This window comes from Leptopilina boulardi, unplaced genomic scaffold (genome assembly GCF_019393585.1).
Source record: "Leptopilina boulardi isolate dan_hultmark-lab unplaced genomic scaffold, ZJU_Lbou_2.1 LbouV2_214, whole genome shotgun sequence".
NCBI classification, from domain to species: Eukaryota; Metazoa; Arthropoda; class Insecta; order Hymenoptera; family Figitidae; genus Leptopilina; species Leptopilina boulardi.
Window position 1 is genome coordinate 999,736 of NW_026137768.1, and position 20,866 is coordinate 1,020,601.

At 30.1% G+C, this 20,866-nt stretch overlaps 1 protein-coding gene across 3 annotated transcripts in view; it reads left to right on the forward strand.

The window, feature by feature from the left end:
- The window catches only part of LOC127279120 (putative inorganic phosphate cotransporter), a 114,279-nt gene that overhangs the window by 39,460 nt on the left and 53,953 nt on the right, over window positions 1–20,866 (forward strand). For all 3 annotated transcript variants that reach the window (XM_051301269.1, XM_051301270.1, XM_051301268.1), the window contains exon 3: window positions 2,757–2,999. In XM_051301269.1, coding sequence (XP_051157226.1) covers window positions 2,757–2,999 — 243 coding nt within the window. The remainder of the gene's footprint in view (window positions 1–2,756; window positions 3,000–20,866) is intronic.

Consider the following 20,866-nt stretch of genomic DNA (forward strand, 5'->3'; position numbering starts at 1 on the left):
AAATGATGTTTCAATTCCGAACGGCGGAACGCGCGCCAAGATTTGAAAAGAGTTACAAATTTTAAACATTCGTCAAATAGAAAATATGCAAATTTTTTCTTTATTTATAAAAAAAACTTTAGAATTTTGTTAAAATAATAAAAATTAAGCTGATATATTTTTCATAAATTTTTACTTATAACATTTTAAAAAATTCTTAAATAAAGGATCAAAAAATTTAGTTAAATTTGTATTTTGCCATCATAATTTTCAACAAAAATATAATTTTTTATACATAAAAATAAGAAAAATTTATATTAAAATTTATTTAACAATTACAATTTTTTAACAAAAATCTTTTTTTTTTAATGTTGCAGTATTTTTATTTCATATTCACAATTCTTTAATGAAATTGTTTTTTTAATTCATGTTATAAAAAATTAATCATTTATTTATACTAATGCTAATAATCACTAATTTTAAGTAATATGACAGCTGCAACTTTGTGCTCCCTGCATGCTGCTGCCATCTAACGGCGTCTGCAACTAATATAGGGCGATAGTTAAAGGTAAAGAAATAGTGATTATTAGTATTAATATAAGTAAATTGGTATAAATAAATTATTATTTTTTTATAACATGTATTAAAAAGAACAATTTCATTAAAGAATTGTAAATATGAAAAATATATCAGCTTAATTTTTATTATTTTAACAAAATTCTAAAGTTTTTTTTATAAATAAAGAAAAAATTTGCATATTTTCTATTTGATGAATGTTTAAAATTTGTAACTCTTTTCAAATCTTGGCGCGCGTTCCGCCGTTCGGAATTGAAACATCATTTGCTATAGGTATCGTGCATATCTAAAGTGACAGATTTGACAAATTTCACTTTTTTCCTTAAATAGTTTTTTTAATTGATAAAGATTTGTTAATTCTATTGCAAAAATGACATTGTAGTCTATCGGATTATTTTTAGTTGTAAAATCTACTACTAAATCTTAGTGAAATTTCTTTAAATTCAATTAAATTAATTTAAATTTTTGTTGCATTAATAACTGTATGTTCATTTGCTTCAATTATTTTAATGGTGTCAATACAAGGAAATAACTTCAGTTAAGGACCTATTGAATTATGCAGAGTACTTAAAAAGTACTCTCTAAATCTGAATCAGTCATATTTCACTGATTAGCAGTAGAAATCCACTAATTGCTATAGCGAGAATTGAGCAACTGATAATTAGTAGAAATTTACTGATTCAATTAGTAAAATATCAATTACTGATTGAATCAATAATATAAACATATGGCAGCGGCCGCAAAATTTACTGATTTAATAGTTAATTTTAAAGATTATGTTATATACAAATTACTGATTTACATAAGTTATTTTCTATTGCTTATATATTCACTAATTATAGTAGTAAATTTCAAAAAATAACTGAAACTTCAGTTAAAATCAAAAGTACTGATTGAATTAGTAAAATTTCTACTGATTTAGATTTAGAGAGTAGTCAGTTCTGCTTAGAATATTTTTAGTCTGCAATTTATATTTTTAAAAACTCATTTTACGTTCATACGTGATAGTATGCAAATAACCCATAGACCATATTGAAAATCCTTGTACATAATTTTATACATTTTTCTGTACAAGATCAGTATCTAAATTCTTACCAGTTCTTTACAGGAACTTGTACATGTTCATCATCAAAAATTGGAACAAGTTCCTGTACTTGTTTTTGTACAAGATCGTGTATATTTTCTTGAGTTACGTATGATCTAATACTAGTTATCATTTGTTAAAAAAGTCACTGGCATGAATATGTACATGAACATGAATAAAATCATGTATATGTTTGTGCATTTCTTTGTGTAAAATTAAAACTTTAAAGGCTGCGCAGTAAATTTTAACATGTATAATGGGACTGTTCACAAAATACGTAACGCTTTTTTTTTGGAAATTTCAAACCCCCCCCTTCCTCCCATGTAACGCTCAGTTACATACATTAGCGCCATTTTTTTGGCTGTCCGTAACAAATAGCTTGACCCCCCCTCCCCCCTGGAATCGTTACGTATTTTGTAAACAGCCCCTAAGGAGATAGTTTTTATGATTGACATTTACGATTTTCTCAAATTTGCTGTGTAAAAAAATTTTACACATGAAAGTGGCCATTTTTGACAAATAATAGTTGGTACATGATTGTGTACATAATTATACGTCATTGAAGAAAATGTATACGAACTTGTCCAAGAACAGGGGGTTGTTTCCGTGACTTTTCCACATTCCACATCCAATTTTTCACTTCCCACTTCTTACATTTCACATTTTGGAACTTTCCACTTGTTGGAAGTGAGGTGTGAAAAGTGGAAAGTAGTGGAAGTGGAAAGTTGGAAGTTGAAAGTGGTATATGAAAAGTGAGAAGTGGAAAAGGTACAGAATCAACCTGCAGGTACAGGAATTTCACAGAAAATTAAAAGGTATTAAAATAAGCTGCAACCCTTATTATTTTAATCCAATTTTGCTTATTTTAATCCATTTTGGTATTAAAGTAAGCAAAATTGGATTAAAATAATAAGCGGTGCAGCTTATTTTAATACCTTTTAATTTTCTGTGTTGTCTCAATTTACGGTGCTGAACATGTACAAAGTAAGGAACTGGTAGAAGCTCAGCTACTGAACTATTGTAAAGGAAAATGTACAAAATTGTGTACGGAGATTTTCAGTAGGGGAACCATCAGTGGATGAAAAAAAATAGTGATCATTATTATATTTTTTTATAGAAAAATAGTGATGGAGAATATATATGGGATACGAAGATGCAAGGTTACCTGCTCAGTTCATTTTTTTACGGATACGTTATAACACAAATACCTTTCGGGATCCTTGCTAAACGCTATGGATCTAAATATTTTCTTGGTATAGGAATGCTTATCAACTCTGTTTTTGGATTACTGGTCCCAACTTCTGCAAATTGGGGCTTTTATTGGTTAATGATTGTACGATTTATTCAAGGATTGGGAGAGGTAAGTTATATAAAGTAATATATTTGTAAAGGCTCGTTATATTGAAATGAAATAAATCTGTCATAGAATTATTTAGAATTTAGAGAAAACAATTAATTAGGAAAAGTTCAAGTTTATTTTATTTATGAGTTTTGTTAAATAGATTAGCGAAAGTAACTGTGTTGAATGTACATGTGGAAAAATGTTTATAGTTAGCACATGTCTAGAATAATGTTAAAGTGAATATGACTAGTTTATGATGAGTTTACATTTGGTCGCATTGCTACACTTTCTGTTGTTGCACGGGCTAAAATTAATATTAAAAATCTATCAGAAAAGATACCAACGACCGTCACCAAACGCAATAGCCACGTCTTGCCAGTGTAGAAAATATTATAATCATTTTTTCTATAGTGTTCTAACATTCTTAGAAATTTTGTTCTCTCCCTAGTAAAAAAGGAATTTTTGAAATAGCAATTTGAATAATTGAGCAAGCCGTCTGCTCAATTGTCTAAACGACATTTGTACAATTGGATCAGTTGCTCAATCATCCAATGCATCACAGAAAAAACTTAGTCTCATTTTGATATGCAGCAAAAATGAGTCAATGCTAAACGACATAGACAGTGGCGCCACCAACCTGACTCATTTTTGCTGCATATCAAAATGAGTAGCATACGCTATCATTTTGAGTTCAGGTTTTTTCTGTGATTATGTCCAATCATCCGAAATGTTTTTCCTTGTTAAAAAACTGCTAAAAACAGAAAAAATTAACTCAACAGTTACAGAAACTTTAAAATTGCATATTAAATTGTTAGTATATTAAATCACTTCGTGCGTGAACGAAGAGTTTAAACAAAAATTTTGTTGAAATGTACAAGAACTTATAGATCAACTTACATATGAATTTAACACTTAATTTTTTTACTATTTTCCAAACATGTTTTTATAGTAAATCATTTCAAATAAAAGCGCTTATTTCTACCAACAAGAGAGTCATATTGGCGCAAGCGCAGTTGCGTTTGGTGACGATCGTGTTTATCTTTTGTCTATCTGTATTTTTATATTAATTGTGAGAAAGACATACTTACGTTTATTATCTAGATATTAACCCTTTCCTATTGAAAATCCCTGTACAAGATCTTGTACAAGAAAATGTACATGTTCAGCAGCTGAAGTTGTACCAGGTCTAGTGCGGAAAATGTACATTTTCTTGCATCAGAATTTGGAACAAATTCTTGTATCAGATCTTTTACAAGAAAACATGTACAAGAAAATGTAAATGTTCTTGTACATATTCTTGTGCAGGTTCATGTACAAGTACTCACACATGAAACCGTTCATGTTCTAGTACAAGTACATTTGAAAAAAAAAATTGAGATTTTAATAATAATTTATAATCATTAAAACTCTTCACTTATGCATGTTAAAAATTATTGTGTAGCTGTAAAGTCCTAAGAAAATTACTGCGCAGCCTTGAAAGTTTTTAATTTTTACTAAACAATGACATAACCCAAATAGCACCATACTTTGCGGGAAGTTAACCGCGTTAAGTTCGGAAGCTAACTCTGTTAACTTCCTGTTAAGTATCCCGAAATTCCAAATGTCCTCCGATTTATACTTTCCCTTGTTAACTTGCAGGAAGTTATCGATGTAAGTTTGCTGTAAAAATTAGAAAGAAAGTTTGTGGTACTTAACTGTGGAAGTTTTAAAGAAGTTTGTTTTTTAAGTTTCGCTAAAACTTCTCTAAAACTGTCGCCGCAAAGTTTCCATTAAAGGTGATTAGATAAGTTTACTTTATATGAATATAGAAAATATAAATATATTTATTTATTATTTTGCATGATTATTATTATTATTATTATTATTATTATTATTATTATTATTATTTATTAATATTATTTCATTTATTTAATTATTTTCTTAAATTCATTAAATTCGAACGACAATAAATATAAAAATAAGTGAATAAATATAATAAAAAAAAATTTATTTACTTATTTTGCACTGAAAAAAAAACTAGTAGGTTTTACTACTTTTTAACTACTCTGAGTAGTACAATAGGTCCTCAACTGAATTTAAACGGTTCTATTAACTATATAAAAATAGTTAAACCAATTAAAAATGTAATTGGTAGAATGACATTTTTCGATTGTATTAACTCAATTTAAAAATGTTAAAACAACTCAAGATGTAAGTAGTAGATTTTACCACTTAAAGTGGTTTAATAGGTTTTAAGAACATTTTTTTGGTACATTTAATAAATATTTTGCAATTGAAACTACTACTTTAAGTAGTAAATTTTACTACTGGAATTGGTTCAATGGGCTTTAGGAACATTTTTTTGTAGAATTAATAAATCTTTTGCAATTAAAACTACTACTTTAAGTAGTAGATTTTACTACTTAAAATAGGAAAATAAAATTATTTTTTATTTATAATTGTTTATTATCAGTAGAATTGACTTTTTCATCCTCTCTCCTATACTGGCGCTTATTTTATGCCCTAACGATTATGTACCTAACAGAGAAAATTTCTAACCGACGGGAATTGAACCCTCGACCCTAACGCTCACTATCCGATACCTTAACCGACTAATCACGCACGCTCGCTACGATACTCTGCAAACTACTCGAAGACTACTTTCTGCTTGTCCAATTGGTAATTTAACTATTTAAAGTATCAAGTTGTATTTTTAAGGACCTTAATTTTTAATATAAACTTTGGATTCTTTTATGGCCTTTGGTCCGTATAAGAAATAATTTCAATTTGGTTTCAATATAATTTTTTTACAAGACAACCACTCGAATGCATTTTCGCCATGTACATGGCTCATCAGGAACTACAATAAAAAAATCGGTTTAAGATCTATTGTCGGAAATCGCATTTTAAAGGTAAAAAATAAATAAAAAATAAGGATATATTAACATACCGCATTTTACAGGGGTTGAGAATTTAAATTTAAATTTTATAAAATTAGAGACATCGATTGTAGACATAACCTCCAAAGGTAAACATACAATGAATGTTGTCGAAAAACTTTATAAGACAAAAATTCCATTCTAATGGACTGGCACAGGTTTTGTGTAGAAAATTTAAATTTATTTAAAGTTTTATTTAAAGTAGTCATTTTTACTACTTTTATTAGTTGCTATAACTATCCATTTTAAGTTTTGACTTGTAAATTTTTCATCTTTCAATTATATTATAAGTTGTTTAATTGCATAGTGCAGTAAAATCTACTACAAAGTGATAGTTTTAATTGCAAAGGATTTTTTAATTCTACGACATAAATGTTCTTAAAGCCTATTGAACCACTTTAAGTAGTAAAAGCTACTACTGAAAGTAGTAGTTTCAATTGGAAACGATTTCTACATTTTACATCAAAAACGTTTTTTAAGCTTATTGAATTAATTAAAATAGTAAAAAAATATTACTTGAAGTAGTAGTTTTAATCACAAAGGATTTCTTAATTCTACAAAAAAATGTTCTTAACCCTTTCGTGCCCATGGGACATATATGTCCCACCTACAAAAACCTCCAGAACTCTAAACAGATTAAATATTTTTTATTCAAACTTGGTGCATTTTTTTCAGGAAGGATAGAGCTTTCAAAAAATGGAACTCACATTTTGTTTAAAAATTTATATTGTTCAGAAAAAAATATAAATAATTATGAAAAATGACGAATTTTTAAAACATTTTAGATTCGCTTGAAACTGGTTACTCGGGGGTTTTTGGGGTCGCTGAATACGAATTCGGTGTTAGTTTTTGAAAATTCAAAATGGCGGATCCAATATGGCGGACGAAAAAATTAAAATTGTTCGGATTTGCTTGAAAATTGTCACTCGGGGGTTTTCGGGGTCGCTGATTACGAATCCGATTCTAGTTTTTCAAAATTCAAAATGGCGGATCCAATATGGCGGACGAAAAATCAAAATTGTTCGGATTCGCTTGAAAATGGTCACTCGGGGGTTTTCGGGGTCGCTGATTACGAATCCGATATTAGTTTCTCAAAATTCAAAATGGCGGATCCAATATGGCGAACGAAAAATCAAAATTGTTCGGATTCGTTTGAAAATGGTCACTGGGGGGTTTTCGGGGTCGCTGATTACGAATTTGGTATTAGTTTTCAAAAATTGAGTCTTAAATCCAATGTTGCAGATCAATTTTTAATAATCGTTAACAATCGATTGAAACTAATTTAAATTAAACAAATTAAAATAAGTTAAAAGTATAACAGCAATAGAAGTTTATGTTTTTATGTCTGTAACGGCCTTCCACACCACCCTTGAGGTTCCGCAAGAAGTGCGTTGGATTTTTTTTGTTAATAACTTTTAAAAATACGTCCATCACATTGCATCCGTCATTTTGAAAAACTAATATCGGATTCGTAATCAGCGACCCCGAAAACCCCCGAGTAACCATTTTCATGCGAATCCAAACAATTTTGATTTTTCATCCGCCATATTGGATCCGCCATTTTGAATTTTGAGAAACTAATACCAAATTCGTAATCAGCGACCCCGAAAACACCCCAGTGACCATTTTCAAGCGAATCCGAACAATTTTGATTTTTCGTCCGCCATATTGGATCCGCCATTTTGAATTTTGAAAAACTAGTATCGGATTCGTAATCAGCGACCCCGAAAACCCCCGAGTGACAATTTTCAAGCAAATCCGAACAATTTTGATTTTTCGTCCGCTATATTGGATCCGCCATTTTGAATTTTGAAAAACTAATATCGGATTCGTAATCAGCGACCCCGAAAACCCCCGAGTGACAATTTTCAAGCGAATCCGAACAATTTTTATTTTTTCGTCCGCCATATTGAATCCGCCATTTTGAATTTTCAAAAACTAACACCAGATTCGTAATCAGCGACCCCAAAAACTATAGGAACCACTTTAGTTTCGTTTTTTTATATGCTCAGTTTTGCCTGGGCACGAAGGGGTTAAAGCCTATTCTACCACTTTGAGTAGTGAAATTTTCGCCGTACGAAACCAGAGATATTAGCAATCAAAGTTGCTTATTTTGCATGGGAGACGGGACTAATGTATGGGGGAGAAGTACATTTTCATAAATATCATCAGAAGTTTTCTATAAATTTTTTTCAAAAACTAATGTTGAATTCAGGAATAAATTTGGAACTAAAATATACAAAGAAATTTATAATTTACCGTGCCGTTTATTCGTAATTATAAATTAAAAATTCTATTTCATGACGTTATTTGCAATATATAGCACACCCGCCACTTTGATGTGGCAACATCGCAGGATGGTAACATTAGTTAGAGAGAGACAGTAGTCCACAGTAGTCAAAGCGAGACTTATAGCGACGTTGTCAAACCTCCTACTCCTTCCAATCGCTGCTAGTGTGGGGTATACGTGTACGAGTGTATTTGTAGAAGTAGGTACAGTATGGGCTGAGAGTATAGGGAGTTGAGGGCGAAAGTATAGTGCGGGAAGTAGTAATGCGAGCTACAAACTTTTGACTCAGATTAGTGCCGATGTGATACCTTAAAGTAGTAGTTTTAATTACACAGAAAAAACTTGGACTCATTTTTGTTGCAACTCATTTTCTTTTGGGTATCGAAATGAGTATGGGACAAACTTCATGTTATTCAAAATGATATTGGCTGGAATTTCAGATTTCTAAGTTGGCATCATAAGCAGAGTAATTTTGTATTTCAATTATTGTTTCTAATATTTCAACAACACCAGAAAGATTATTTTGACCAGTGCGAATATTTAGAAGTTTTTAAATAAAAATTATTTATTATTATTTACGTAGATAATAATTAATTTCATAAGTTTTTAAATTTACCGCTATTATTTAAGTTGGCAGTACCGTTCCTGTTGTCAAAACACATGTTTTCATTTTTCTAACCTAAAAACATATTTCCTTTATTATTTTATTACGCGATTACAAGCAATTTTTAATCAAATATATTAAGTTTAGCGTGTTATTTACTTCTTTGTAATTATTATATTTCATGTTTTTGTGCAAAATTATTCGTTATTTCACAATATTTTTCCATTTTTCTTTTTCTCAAAATGAAACTTGCCTGTTTCATTTTGATACTTTTACCTTAGAACTCGAAATGAAACAACCAGTTTCATTTTTGTTGCGAATCAAATTGAGTATAGAATCTATACTCAATTTGAATTCAGGTTTTTTCTGTGTACAGACGACTTGTTAATTCTACAACAAGAATTTTATTGAAGCCTATAAAATCATAGAAATTAATAAAAAATTTACTACTCAAAAAGCAGTTATATTAATTAAAGAAAATAATTCCTTTTACTACATTTCATATAACTGGTGAATAGTAGTTAGATTTACTACTCTTCAAATTTTGAGTTGACTACAATTCCACTTGTTTTTACTACCTTAAGAAAGTTAATTTTACTACCGACCTGTAGTTGTACTTTAACTACATATTTACGTAAAATCAACTATTACTTATTAACTTCTTAAAAATAGTTACATTAATTACATGAACATGATTAGATTAACTAAAAAAGTAGTTATTTTAACTACTTTCTAGTCAACTACCCAATGGTAGTTGAATTTCTCGGCAACATTTTTTTCAGTGTATATATTTCGTTTTTACCATTGTTTCCTTTGAAATCCCTATTACTTATTACAGAGAAATGTTTGTTTGAAAATAAATTTGGGGGGATTGGGGATTGAACCCGGGTTCGACACGCAGAAAGAAACAACCTAACTAACCTAACCAACCAAGTGTGGATGGAAAAAAAACTTTCTCTTAGGGTACGGTCACACTATCCAAAACATTTGGCCGGTCACACTTCAACAAAATCTAGTAAATGTTTAGTAACTTTCTAGTTACAACCGAAATTTTTGGAAAATTACTAGAAAGTTACTAAACATTCACTAGATTTCGTTGAAGTGTGACCTGCCAAATGTTTCTGCATGCATGAAATAGTGTGACCGAACCCTTAAGCTGCAAGCGATCTCCCATTGGTTATCACGTGGTTGATTAAAACGGCGGGCTAATTCAAAAATTGTTTCAAAGAAACATTTGAATATTTGCATTATAAAAATTAATTCAACTATCATATAATCTAAAAAGGTCATTCAAATAAATTTTTAAAATATAAATTTATTTTTTTCAACAATATTGTCTAATATTTTTGGTTAAAAAATTAATTTTTCTCACCAATATTTTTGAAAAAAAATAAATTTTTTTGATCAACCTTTTACTTAAAAAATTTATTTTTTTTCATCAATATTTTTGAATAAATGAATGATTTCTTTTACAAAAAAACATATTTCTTTTTTTTCCTTTTGAAAATTGATTCAATTCAACACCATTTTGATAAAAAAATAATTTTTTTTCATTTTTGATTGAAATATTAATTTTTTTCACCGATATTTTTGATAAAAAATAATTTTTTTTCACCTATCTTTTTGACTAATAAAATTAATGTTTTTCAGTAATATTTTTTAAAATAATTTACAGTTTTAAAAATTTGTTTGAGTGAACTTTTTTAGATTATATGATAGTTGAATTAAGTTTTATAATGAGAATATTCAAATGTTTCTTTGGAGCCACTTTTGAATTAGCCCGCCCTTTTAGTCAACTACGTGTTAACCAATGGGAGATCACTTGCAGCTTAAGAGAAAGATTTTTTTTTCATCCACACTTGGTTGGTTAGGTTAGTTAGTTAGGTTGTTTCTTTCTGCGTGTCGAACGAAGGTTCATTCCCCAATCCCCCCAAATTTATTTTCAAACAAACATTTCTCTGTAATAAATAAAAGGGATTTCAAAGGAAACAATGGTAAAAACGAAATATATAAAATAAGTAAATAATTTTTTTTTTTTATACACGGAGAGAAAAATCTGCCTTTTATAGTATGAAATAGATTGCTGCTATTTTTCTTTAAACTTTTCATACTAATAGAGCATGAAACTTGTCTATGCTAATAAAGTTTGTCATATAGCCTCTTATTACATACTTATTATACTTTTAATCCAACGGCGCCATGCGAAGATCGCACATAACATCATCCTACTATGTTTGCATAAGTTCTATGCTTTTTCGGGGATAGACTCTTGCAACTGGCGATTAGGGCAGTTCCAATTAAGTAAAGGTGGGCGTGGCCTAATCGCCAGTTGCAAGAGTCTATCCCCGAAAAAGCATAGAACTTATGCAAACATAGTAGGATGATGTTATGTGCGATCTTCGCATGGCGCCGTTGGATTAAAAGTATAATAAGTATGTAATAAGAGGCTATATGACAAACTTTATTAGCATAGACAAGTTTCATGCTAAAAAGACATACGATTGTACTATAATTACTCAAATTTCATGTCTATATAGCATAGAAAATTTCTGTGCATTAAATGTAAACCTTTCTATACTATAAAAGGCAGATTTTTCTCTCCGTGTATTTATTCACTTATTTTTATATTATTTTATTGTCGTTCGAGTTTAATGAATTTAAGAAAATAATTAAATAAATAAGAAGGGGTGGACATTTATATTACATAAATGTGATGTTTATTTCACGAACATTATGCTTCCTCGCAGAAAATATTTAATTTAATTTACATTAAAAATTTTATAAATTTATGTAAAATATATAGATCAATCAATTAGTTTCTATGTAAGGAATACTATTTTGCGTAAATATTTGGCGTAAATTTTTTTTTAAGAAAAAAGAAACAAAAATTTTAACAAAAACAAAAAATTAAATTTTTTTGAAAAAATAATAATAATGATTTCATCTATAAATTTAGGTAAAATATGACCTTAATATAGGTTAAAAAATTCGTTTTAACGCAAAGAATACGTTTTTAAAATAAATAAAGTGAAATTTTTATAATAAAAAGCTTTTTATCAAAAAATGTATTTTTGACTTTTTGAAAAAATGGTCCCAAAAAAAATTGTGTGGATATTTTTTGAAATCCTTGTGTCCGATTTTTGGTATTAGTAAGTAGAACTAGCAAACAAAATTTCAGGGCGATCCGTCAACATTTGTTTGAGATAATTTGTACACAAGAAGCGGTGCCATACACACACATCCACACACATACATCCGGACATTTGTTCCTCATGTCGAAATATAATTATATTAGTTAAAAATTTATTAAAATAATTGATTTTAGGAAGTTCGAAAATTGTCATCGCTATAAAGTTTCCTACGAGGAAGGAAATAAATAAATGAAATAATAATAATAATAATAATCATGCAAAATAATAAATAAATATATTCATATTTTCTATATTCATATAAATTAAACTTATCTAATCACCTTTAATGGAAACTTTGCGGCGATAGTTTTAGAGAAGTTTTATCGAAACTTAAAAAACAAACTTCTTAAAACTTACACATTTAAGTACCACAGACTTTCCTTCTAATTTTTACAGCAAACTTACATCGATAACTTCCTGCAAGTTAACAAGGGAAAGTATAAATCAGAGGACTTAACAGGGAACTTAACAGGAAGTTAACCGAGTTAGCTTTCGAACTTAATGTGTTTAACTTCCCGTTAACTTCACGCAAAGTATGGTGCTATTTGGGAATGCACATGTACAAAAAGAAGTACCAAATTATGGTGCAAGAAAACGTATATTTTCCGCACCAGAACTGGTACAAGTTTAGCTGCTAAACATGTATATTTTCTTGTACAAGATCTTGTACACGTACAGGGTTTTTCAATAGGGTTACAATTAAAAATCAGATATTTGAGTAAAAATTCCTTAAGTGGATCACCCAAATTAAAGATATACTGTATTTGCTTGGAAATATAGAAAATTAAAACATTATTATGAGTTGAAAAACTGCCTCAAAGGATTTTTCAAAAAAATTAAATTTCTCATAGTTATAAACAATTGAAGTTTTTTGTAGTCTTAAGTTAAAAAATGAATATCTTAAAATTAAGTGAACGGATCTTTATAAAAATTGGTATAGGTATTTACACAGAAAATGATAGTTTTAGTTGAAAATTTTTTATTTTTTATAATTGTTATTGCAAAATTAATTGTTTATTAAAAAAATAAACCATGTTCTCGTTGTCGTAGAAAGTTGATCCAAAGTTTATTGGAAAGGAAATTTCATAAGGATTCGAAAACCGTTTAAAAATTTCGTGGATCGCAATTAGCAAAAAAATTATCGCGTTTTTTGTGCGGCGCTGTGTGTCTCTAGCGCTAGCACGCAGAATTTGACTCTTCTTCTTAAACTGAGCTCTGTAATAATGATTTCAGAGTCCGCTTGTTCTTTCTGAAATTCAGTCAACGCTGAGTATAAATCTGGATGGTGTTTTCTAACTATAACCTGGAAACGGTTATGCCAGCCCTCGCTAATATTATTTGGTGTTTTGAACTCCACTCAATGCTGCATCGTATACATTCCAAAGCTGTATGGCGTATCGCGAAAAATAGCCCTCCTTCTTCCTCTCTAGCGCTCGGCCAATATAATTTTCTTCAAAGTAATTCAAAATTGGAAGTAGGTTGGCGGTAGAATCATTTTTTAAAATATGAAAGGTACGCAAAACCTCTGCTACAGGTACAAATGCAAGTGCTAGAATCATATGAGTATTATTCCTCAATGTCCGATCAAGAGGATTATTATACAATTCCTGTAATCCTTCGTGTTGTTGAGATTAGGTGGTAAATTTCGTCGACGTTCTTTCCGCATTGATTTTTTTAAATTTTCTCTTTCTGGTAGTTGACTTAAAACACCTTCAGATACACGGAAAAAAATCAATGGTTGCCACAGCCATACCTTTGATTGTCTCAACCATATTATATTGAAAAATACGTCCCAACCATACCTCCGGTTGCTCCAGCCATATTAAATAGCTAGCTTTAAATTGTTAGCACAACTAGAATATATGGCTGTGGGAACCATATATTTGGAAAACATACAAATGCTAATATGGATGTGACAACCATTTTTAATTGATGCTTCGACCATTATTTAGTGTACCATATTAATATTGTTGAAGCAACCATTTTATATGGTTACAATTTATGTTTATTTTATTTGTTTAATATTATCAATAAGGTTATTTTTGATTAATTTAAAACATTGAGTCCCATAAAAACGTATTTATTTTTTTGAAATAATCGCCAAATACAAATTCGTTAACAAAATAAACAATCGTATCGCACCTTTTATTATAGTATTATAATTATAGTGCGTGCCTAAGTGTCGCAAACATTGAAGAATTTCCCCATTTACAAATTATGACTGGGAAAGGTGAATGTAAATTGTTTAAAAGGACGCAGTCAACTTCGAAGCCTATTTTTTTTAAGGAAATCAATGCACTCAGCTTCCATTTTTAACTTAAAAAACACATTAACCGGGATCAATATAATTCTTAAATGATTATAGAAAATGTTTAGGACTGCGGACATATACACGCTTAGAATTAATGCGAGTAATATAGACGTAATATATTGCATCACCGCGCAGACAAGGTGCGCAGGCGTCTATAGGGGCCTTAGCAATTCAAAAATGGATAGGATAACAAAATTGTTAAAATCCAAACCAATATTGTTGATATATGTGGTTATATATATATATGTTATATATGTGGTTGATATATCCATATCATAGGTACAAATATTATATGGTTGCCACAACCATTCTTTTTTGTCAATGTATCCATACTGAAAGCTGCTTCAGCTATATGTATGGATGCCTCAACAATATTATGACCAACAATATTTTTATGGTTGGGACAACGATACCTTTTCTTTCCGTGTAGTTCAGCTAATTCTGTTCTTAATATCTGTGCAGGAGGTTGTTCCGGATGTTCTTCTGCTTTTTGTTTCAAATTGTATTTTGCAGCTTCTCCTTGACACTCCTCTTGATTTCGTGCATGTGAGTGGCCTGATTCAATTGGACATTTTAAAATTATGAGTTCCCCTGTAATATCGAAGCAAGTGATAGCCCGTGCTTTATACTTCTTTCCACGAACTTTCTTCCAATCCAAGTATGTTTTTTCTTTCGCTTCTCTAGACTTTAAATAAATGTAACTTATTGTAGCTTATTATAATGCCTTTTAATTTTCTGTGTAGTTTTAAGATATTCATTTTTTAACTTAAGACTACAAAAAACTTCAATTGTTTATAACTATGAGAAATTTAATTTTTTTGAAAAATCCTTTGAGGCAGTTTTTCAACTCATAATAATGTTTTAATTTTCTATATTTCCAAGCAAATACAGTACATCTTTAATTTGGGTGATCCACGTCAGGAATTTTTACTCACTTTTATTTAATATTTAACATATAATATTTTAGATTATAACATGTAGATATTAAACTTGATCTTCTTAAATATTCAAAAATATTTTATTACTAAGAAAGTAATTCGTGTGAAAAGATCAATAACACTAGCTTAAAAAAATTTCGGTTGTCTGAGATTAAAACGTCATTTCCTGCAAATCTTAATGCGCTTAAATCGAATCTAACGGAGGTCAGATTTATAAAATTCAAAATGTCGAGTTATGTTGTTTTATTCTTCTTTCGACTAAAACGATCTCAAGTTATAACTTTGGATCTTCTTATTTCGAGCCTAAGAGCTATTGGTTAAATAAGATTGCGCCAATTTATCGGCTGCATCCAAAATTTTTAAACAAGATCAAAAGCAGTAACTCATTGTTCTCACCTAAACAGTTTTGAATTCAATTTTACATATAATTTGTAATAAAAATAAATTATTTTGTTTTTCTACAATGGTTTTATAATATAAATTTTCTCTCCTTATAGTTAATTTACAATAATATAAAAAGAGTAGGCTTCACGTCCAAATCACGGTCGATGAAAATTAAGATGTCATAAATTTTGATATCGTTACAAAAGATATACATTTTTAAATAAATTACACTTTTTATTTATATTCTACATATTTATCAAAAATATGAATATATTTCCTACATGGAAAAACTTTTTATACCACTTTTTATTAAACTCACCATGTATTATTAATAAATTGATTATTAAATTGGGGAAAAAGCGGGAAAAAATTAAATTTCTTATTTAAGGGGAAATGTTAACCTCTCACGTGACCTAGTATTTGAAAATATGTTTTGCGAGTATCCAACTTACGTTAAATTAGAAAAAATTTTTGTCTAAAATTTTGAGGGATGATAGAGAAGGGTACAATGCATTTCGCTGTTGTCCGAAAAATACAAAATTTTGGTTTAAATTATTAAAAAATTATGTTTAAAAATTAACATTTGTAAACGAAAATAATAACAAACATTTTTTTGCGCAGACCAGTGAGATTTGATCTCTTTTTTAATATTTAGTAGTAAAGTTAATAAAAATTCGTTGTGGACTCAGAGTTTACGAAAAAGTGGTATATATAAAGTTTCTTTGTGTAATATCTATCAAAACATATAATTATGATTAATGTTCTTTACCCAAAACGTAATTAGGGGCCACTTCAGGAATTTTTATTCATATCAGGTTAAACTTTTCGCTGAACTTCAAGGGAACTTTCATTTATCTATTTTTCCGCACACTTCTTCTTTTGTCTCAGTACTTTGTTTTAAGGGTCATTCTTTAACTTTCCCGGAATAAGAATTCTGTAACTAAAGTATCACAATTTATCATCCTACGTTAATTTCTAGTTTTCTCATAAAATAAGGTTTCAAAGACTCTTTCACCTTATTAGGTTATTCTTTCATTTATCCGCTTGGATGAGTAGCATTCTGTTCTTTTTTCCAAATAATGCTAACAGTGGTTTGTATTTGATTCCAATATAATTATATATCTCTACTAAAAATTCCTACTTGGGATTCCGTATGGAAACCTATATGGAAATATGGAAATCCTGCTTATCTCATGTGAAATTCTTCTTGCATTTCCTTTTACATATTATTTACTTGAAATCCCTCCAGAAATATTTTTTTAATTTTTTGTGTAAAAATTTCTTATGTAAATACTCAAATGGATAATTTTTTACGTTTTTGCAAAAAATTTCCTATATGACATCTTGCATAAAATCCAAAATGAATTTTTGTTGTATTCTTAAAAAAAAATTTTGTAAAATTTTTCTACCCGAAGTCGTACATAAAATACTATTCAAAATCTTAAGGATATTCTTCACAAAAATTCTTCTTTATAAAATCTCATGTCCAATACTATTTGGATGACATAAAAAATCAATTTTTTTAAAAATTATTAGTCGACATAATACCTTAGTTAAAAATATGTGTATTTATTTACTCTATAAGATAAATAAATGATTGTTTAAAGCTTTTTATTGGTTCTTAAGGGACATTTACACATTACTTTTAAAAGTAAAGCTACTGAAAATAAGCATCCTTACAATATTGTGTTACTATTGAAACTTCTATCTATCCTACTGGAAAAGCCCACATGGGATTCCACATGGAAACCTATATTGAATTCTATGTGGAAATCCATTAAGGTTCCCATATAAAAAATCATCAGTTACATAACAAAAAAACAGTACTGAAGAAACGATATGAAATTGATACTGTTCCGATATAAATTTTGTACTGTAAATCCAGTATCAGAATTCCAACATGAGTCCAGTACAGGTCCAATATTCAATCAATTTCAATCATCACCTCGCATTACCACATCTCATTACCTTATTACCCTTACCACGGCCTCACTCCTGGAATACTTTGTATTCAGTAGAGGTACTTCTCTCTGAATACACACGGAAAAGTTTTTGGTCCTAGACCAATCTCTAGCGTGCACGAAAAACAGTTTCGTTAGATGACGAAATCCAGACCCCGGCAGATCGACGAAATGGAATGTGCCGCGAATTCGTGAGACATTCGCGGATCATTCACTTTGGCTGAAAATATTGTAGAAAATCAGTAGAAAGAGTGAAAAAAGAATTATTGAATTCAATAAATAAACTATTTAGTGATTGATTTATGCAATAGTTTTGTTAAATTAATGTTTTATTATTAAATAAATAAAGTTTAAAGTGTATGATGTTCGGATAAGAGTGTTTAATAAGCTAGGGGTTTTATAGTGACATTTCAATTCATCGTCGATAAAGAAGTTAAGCCGCCGGTTTTCCACCGTAGGTGTCAGCATACATACTTTCTTACTTTCAAAAATTTTCTTTTTATCTTGCAAGAAAAATGTAGTATTAATTTGGCTGAGAGTTAATTAATTAGTGGTATAATTTATATGTCGTTAATTAATAATAAATAATTTTTTAAATTTATTATTTTTTTAATAATGAATTTTTTTTGAAATTATTAAATGATAAATAAAATAAAGTGCAGAAAAAAATTAATTATTTACTTCAAACTATTGTTGATAAAAATACATTTTTAAACGAAATATTAGTGAAAAAAATTAACTGCTTTATCAAAAATAGAGTAGAGTGAAGCGAGATCACCACTTTTTCAGTTTTCGAACTGTATCTCTGGTCCCCGAGCCGATACAGACAAAAAAGTGAAACTTGGGGAAATTATTGTCCCACCTAATAGTAAAATATCCCTAAAAAAATTGTTTGACTTTTTTAAAATTTTGGAGGAGATAGAGGGGGTAAATTTTATCAGTTTTTCCTGACACCAGCTACTATTTGAATTTTTGCTGTCTATAAATATAATAAAAAAAATTTTTTTAAATTTTGAAAAAAATGAAAAAAAAATGTTGTGAATATATTTGGAAATCCTTGTTAGATTTTAGGTATTAATAATTACAATAAGCATTTAAAATTTCAGGACAATCCGTTAAAACGTTTCTGAGATAATTTGTACACAATATTTTGTGACATACACACACACTCATACACACACACATACATCTGGACATTTGCTCAGAACTTCATATATATTAATTCTAGATAAAAATGAGTCCATGTAACCCAATTTTAAAACATCAAAAATCATCACGAATGCAAAGCTTCCTCATGAGGAAGCAAAATTAATTTTTTTAACCAATATTTCCTTTAAAAAATTAATTTTTATCAACAATATTTTTAAGTAAATAATTAATTTTTTCTGAACTTTGTTTTATTTATCATTTAATTATTTAAAAAAAATTCATTATTAAAAAACTTAGATTTAAAAAATTATTTATTATTAATTAATAAAATGTAACGAAAGTATTTTATTTAAAATATTAATTTGAAACAAAGTATTTTATCAGCATATTATTTCATATTATTTCAATGCATGAATATATATATCTATACGGTTGAGCTCTCAGCTCGACAGCCAGGAGGAGAGTACCGAGCGCGCATACTTTGCCGCGCAGCACGTGGTCTCTCTCACTCGCGCCATAGCTCCCAGTAGAAACGTCAAGCGGTATATACTTGCTTGCACGTACAATTTCCTCAGTTCGCCGTCGACCGGACTCGAGGCACATCTCGAGGCTGGACGACAGCAGCTCTCTCCTTTCCTCCTATTCTCTTCCTTTCTTATCTATCGCCGAGGGTGAGGTACGTCTCTCCTGAGGAATGAGATCATCCTCCCCAGGGCAGGCAGACCACAGGTACATCTGTGCTGCTAGCCCTGCCTACCTCATCCTCGAGGACGGTATCTCAGGTACATCTGGGGCCGACCTGGTGGATGTATTCCTGCAGAAGGAGTAGTACTCAGGTACCTTGGTACAAGAGTAACTCCCTTCGCCCTCCATCTTTTCTTACCTGCCGCGCAAGGTCTGACCAGGGGTACATCCGTGGAAGGCTGACGCGATCCTGACCCGCCATTTCCTGGAGAACCGACCCTGTGAAGACGAGGTACATCTCGCTCTTCACCGAGTTGATGCACCAGGTATTATTCTTCGACTCGAGGTACATCTGGAGCGAAGAATAACCTGTAACTTTCCTCTCTCTCTCTTTCCGCACTAGCTTCGCGTAGAGCATGAATGTCGTACGGAAACGGCATCTAGAAATCCTGATTAAGAAATCTCTAGTCGTGCACGAAACCTAGTTTTCGCTCGTCTCGTAGCTAGGGGCGTATTCTAGAACCTCCCTCGCGGAAATTATTATTGAGCATTTCACCCCGGGAAAGTTACAAATGGCGAGAACTAAATATTGTCTTTTTACAGTATTGCGGCGGATCCAATGCAGCTCGATGCAGCACCATAGCGGCGTACCGTCTCGCTTCTTTTCTCTCTCTTTCCTCTATCCCCTCACCTTTTCTAAATTCTTCTTCATCTCACTTCTCTCTACATTCTTTATTCTTTTCCACTTCTTTCATTTAGATTTAAGCTAGTTAGTTAGTTTTACATTTATTTTTTACTATTGTTAATTTAGTTAGTTTAGGATTTTCTATTTTTGTATTTTTTTTTGATATATATTGTTTATGAGAGTTAATCAAGCAGCCATATTTTTAGTCATTATTTTTATTGTTATTTCTTTTATTGTTTATTGTTTCTTTCTTACATTTGTTTAAATAAAACTGCTTTCGAAGGTTTAAATTATCGCTTCGTTACTGACTTTACCTACCTGCATATCACGATAATACTATTTTATACTTTTTATAAGAGAGCAAAGAACTCAAGAGTTCCAAAAATTTAAGACCCGGACTCATCCGGCGAGCAAATCCTTTGGCATTAAAATCAGATCATTACATGGCGCCCGAACAGGGACTTAAAATTTTTTTTTTGCTCTCTCGGTTATACTTAAGTTTTAAAAAAATATATATATAGAGAAAAAATTGGTATTTTGTGATATCAGGGTGGAAAAAAAGTACAATTAGTTCTCGTCATCGCGAGGGCGCTGTTGTCGATACTAGAGTGGGGATGGGTGGTTAAGGAATATAAAGACCGCGTTTAAAGAAAAAGGCGTAATCGATCAGTACCACTCATCGAAAACACTATAATTTTTTTTTGTAAAGCAAGAAAGAAGAAGAAGACAGCATGTACTCTCCGGACACCGAGAACTGGGTCTATCAGACC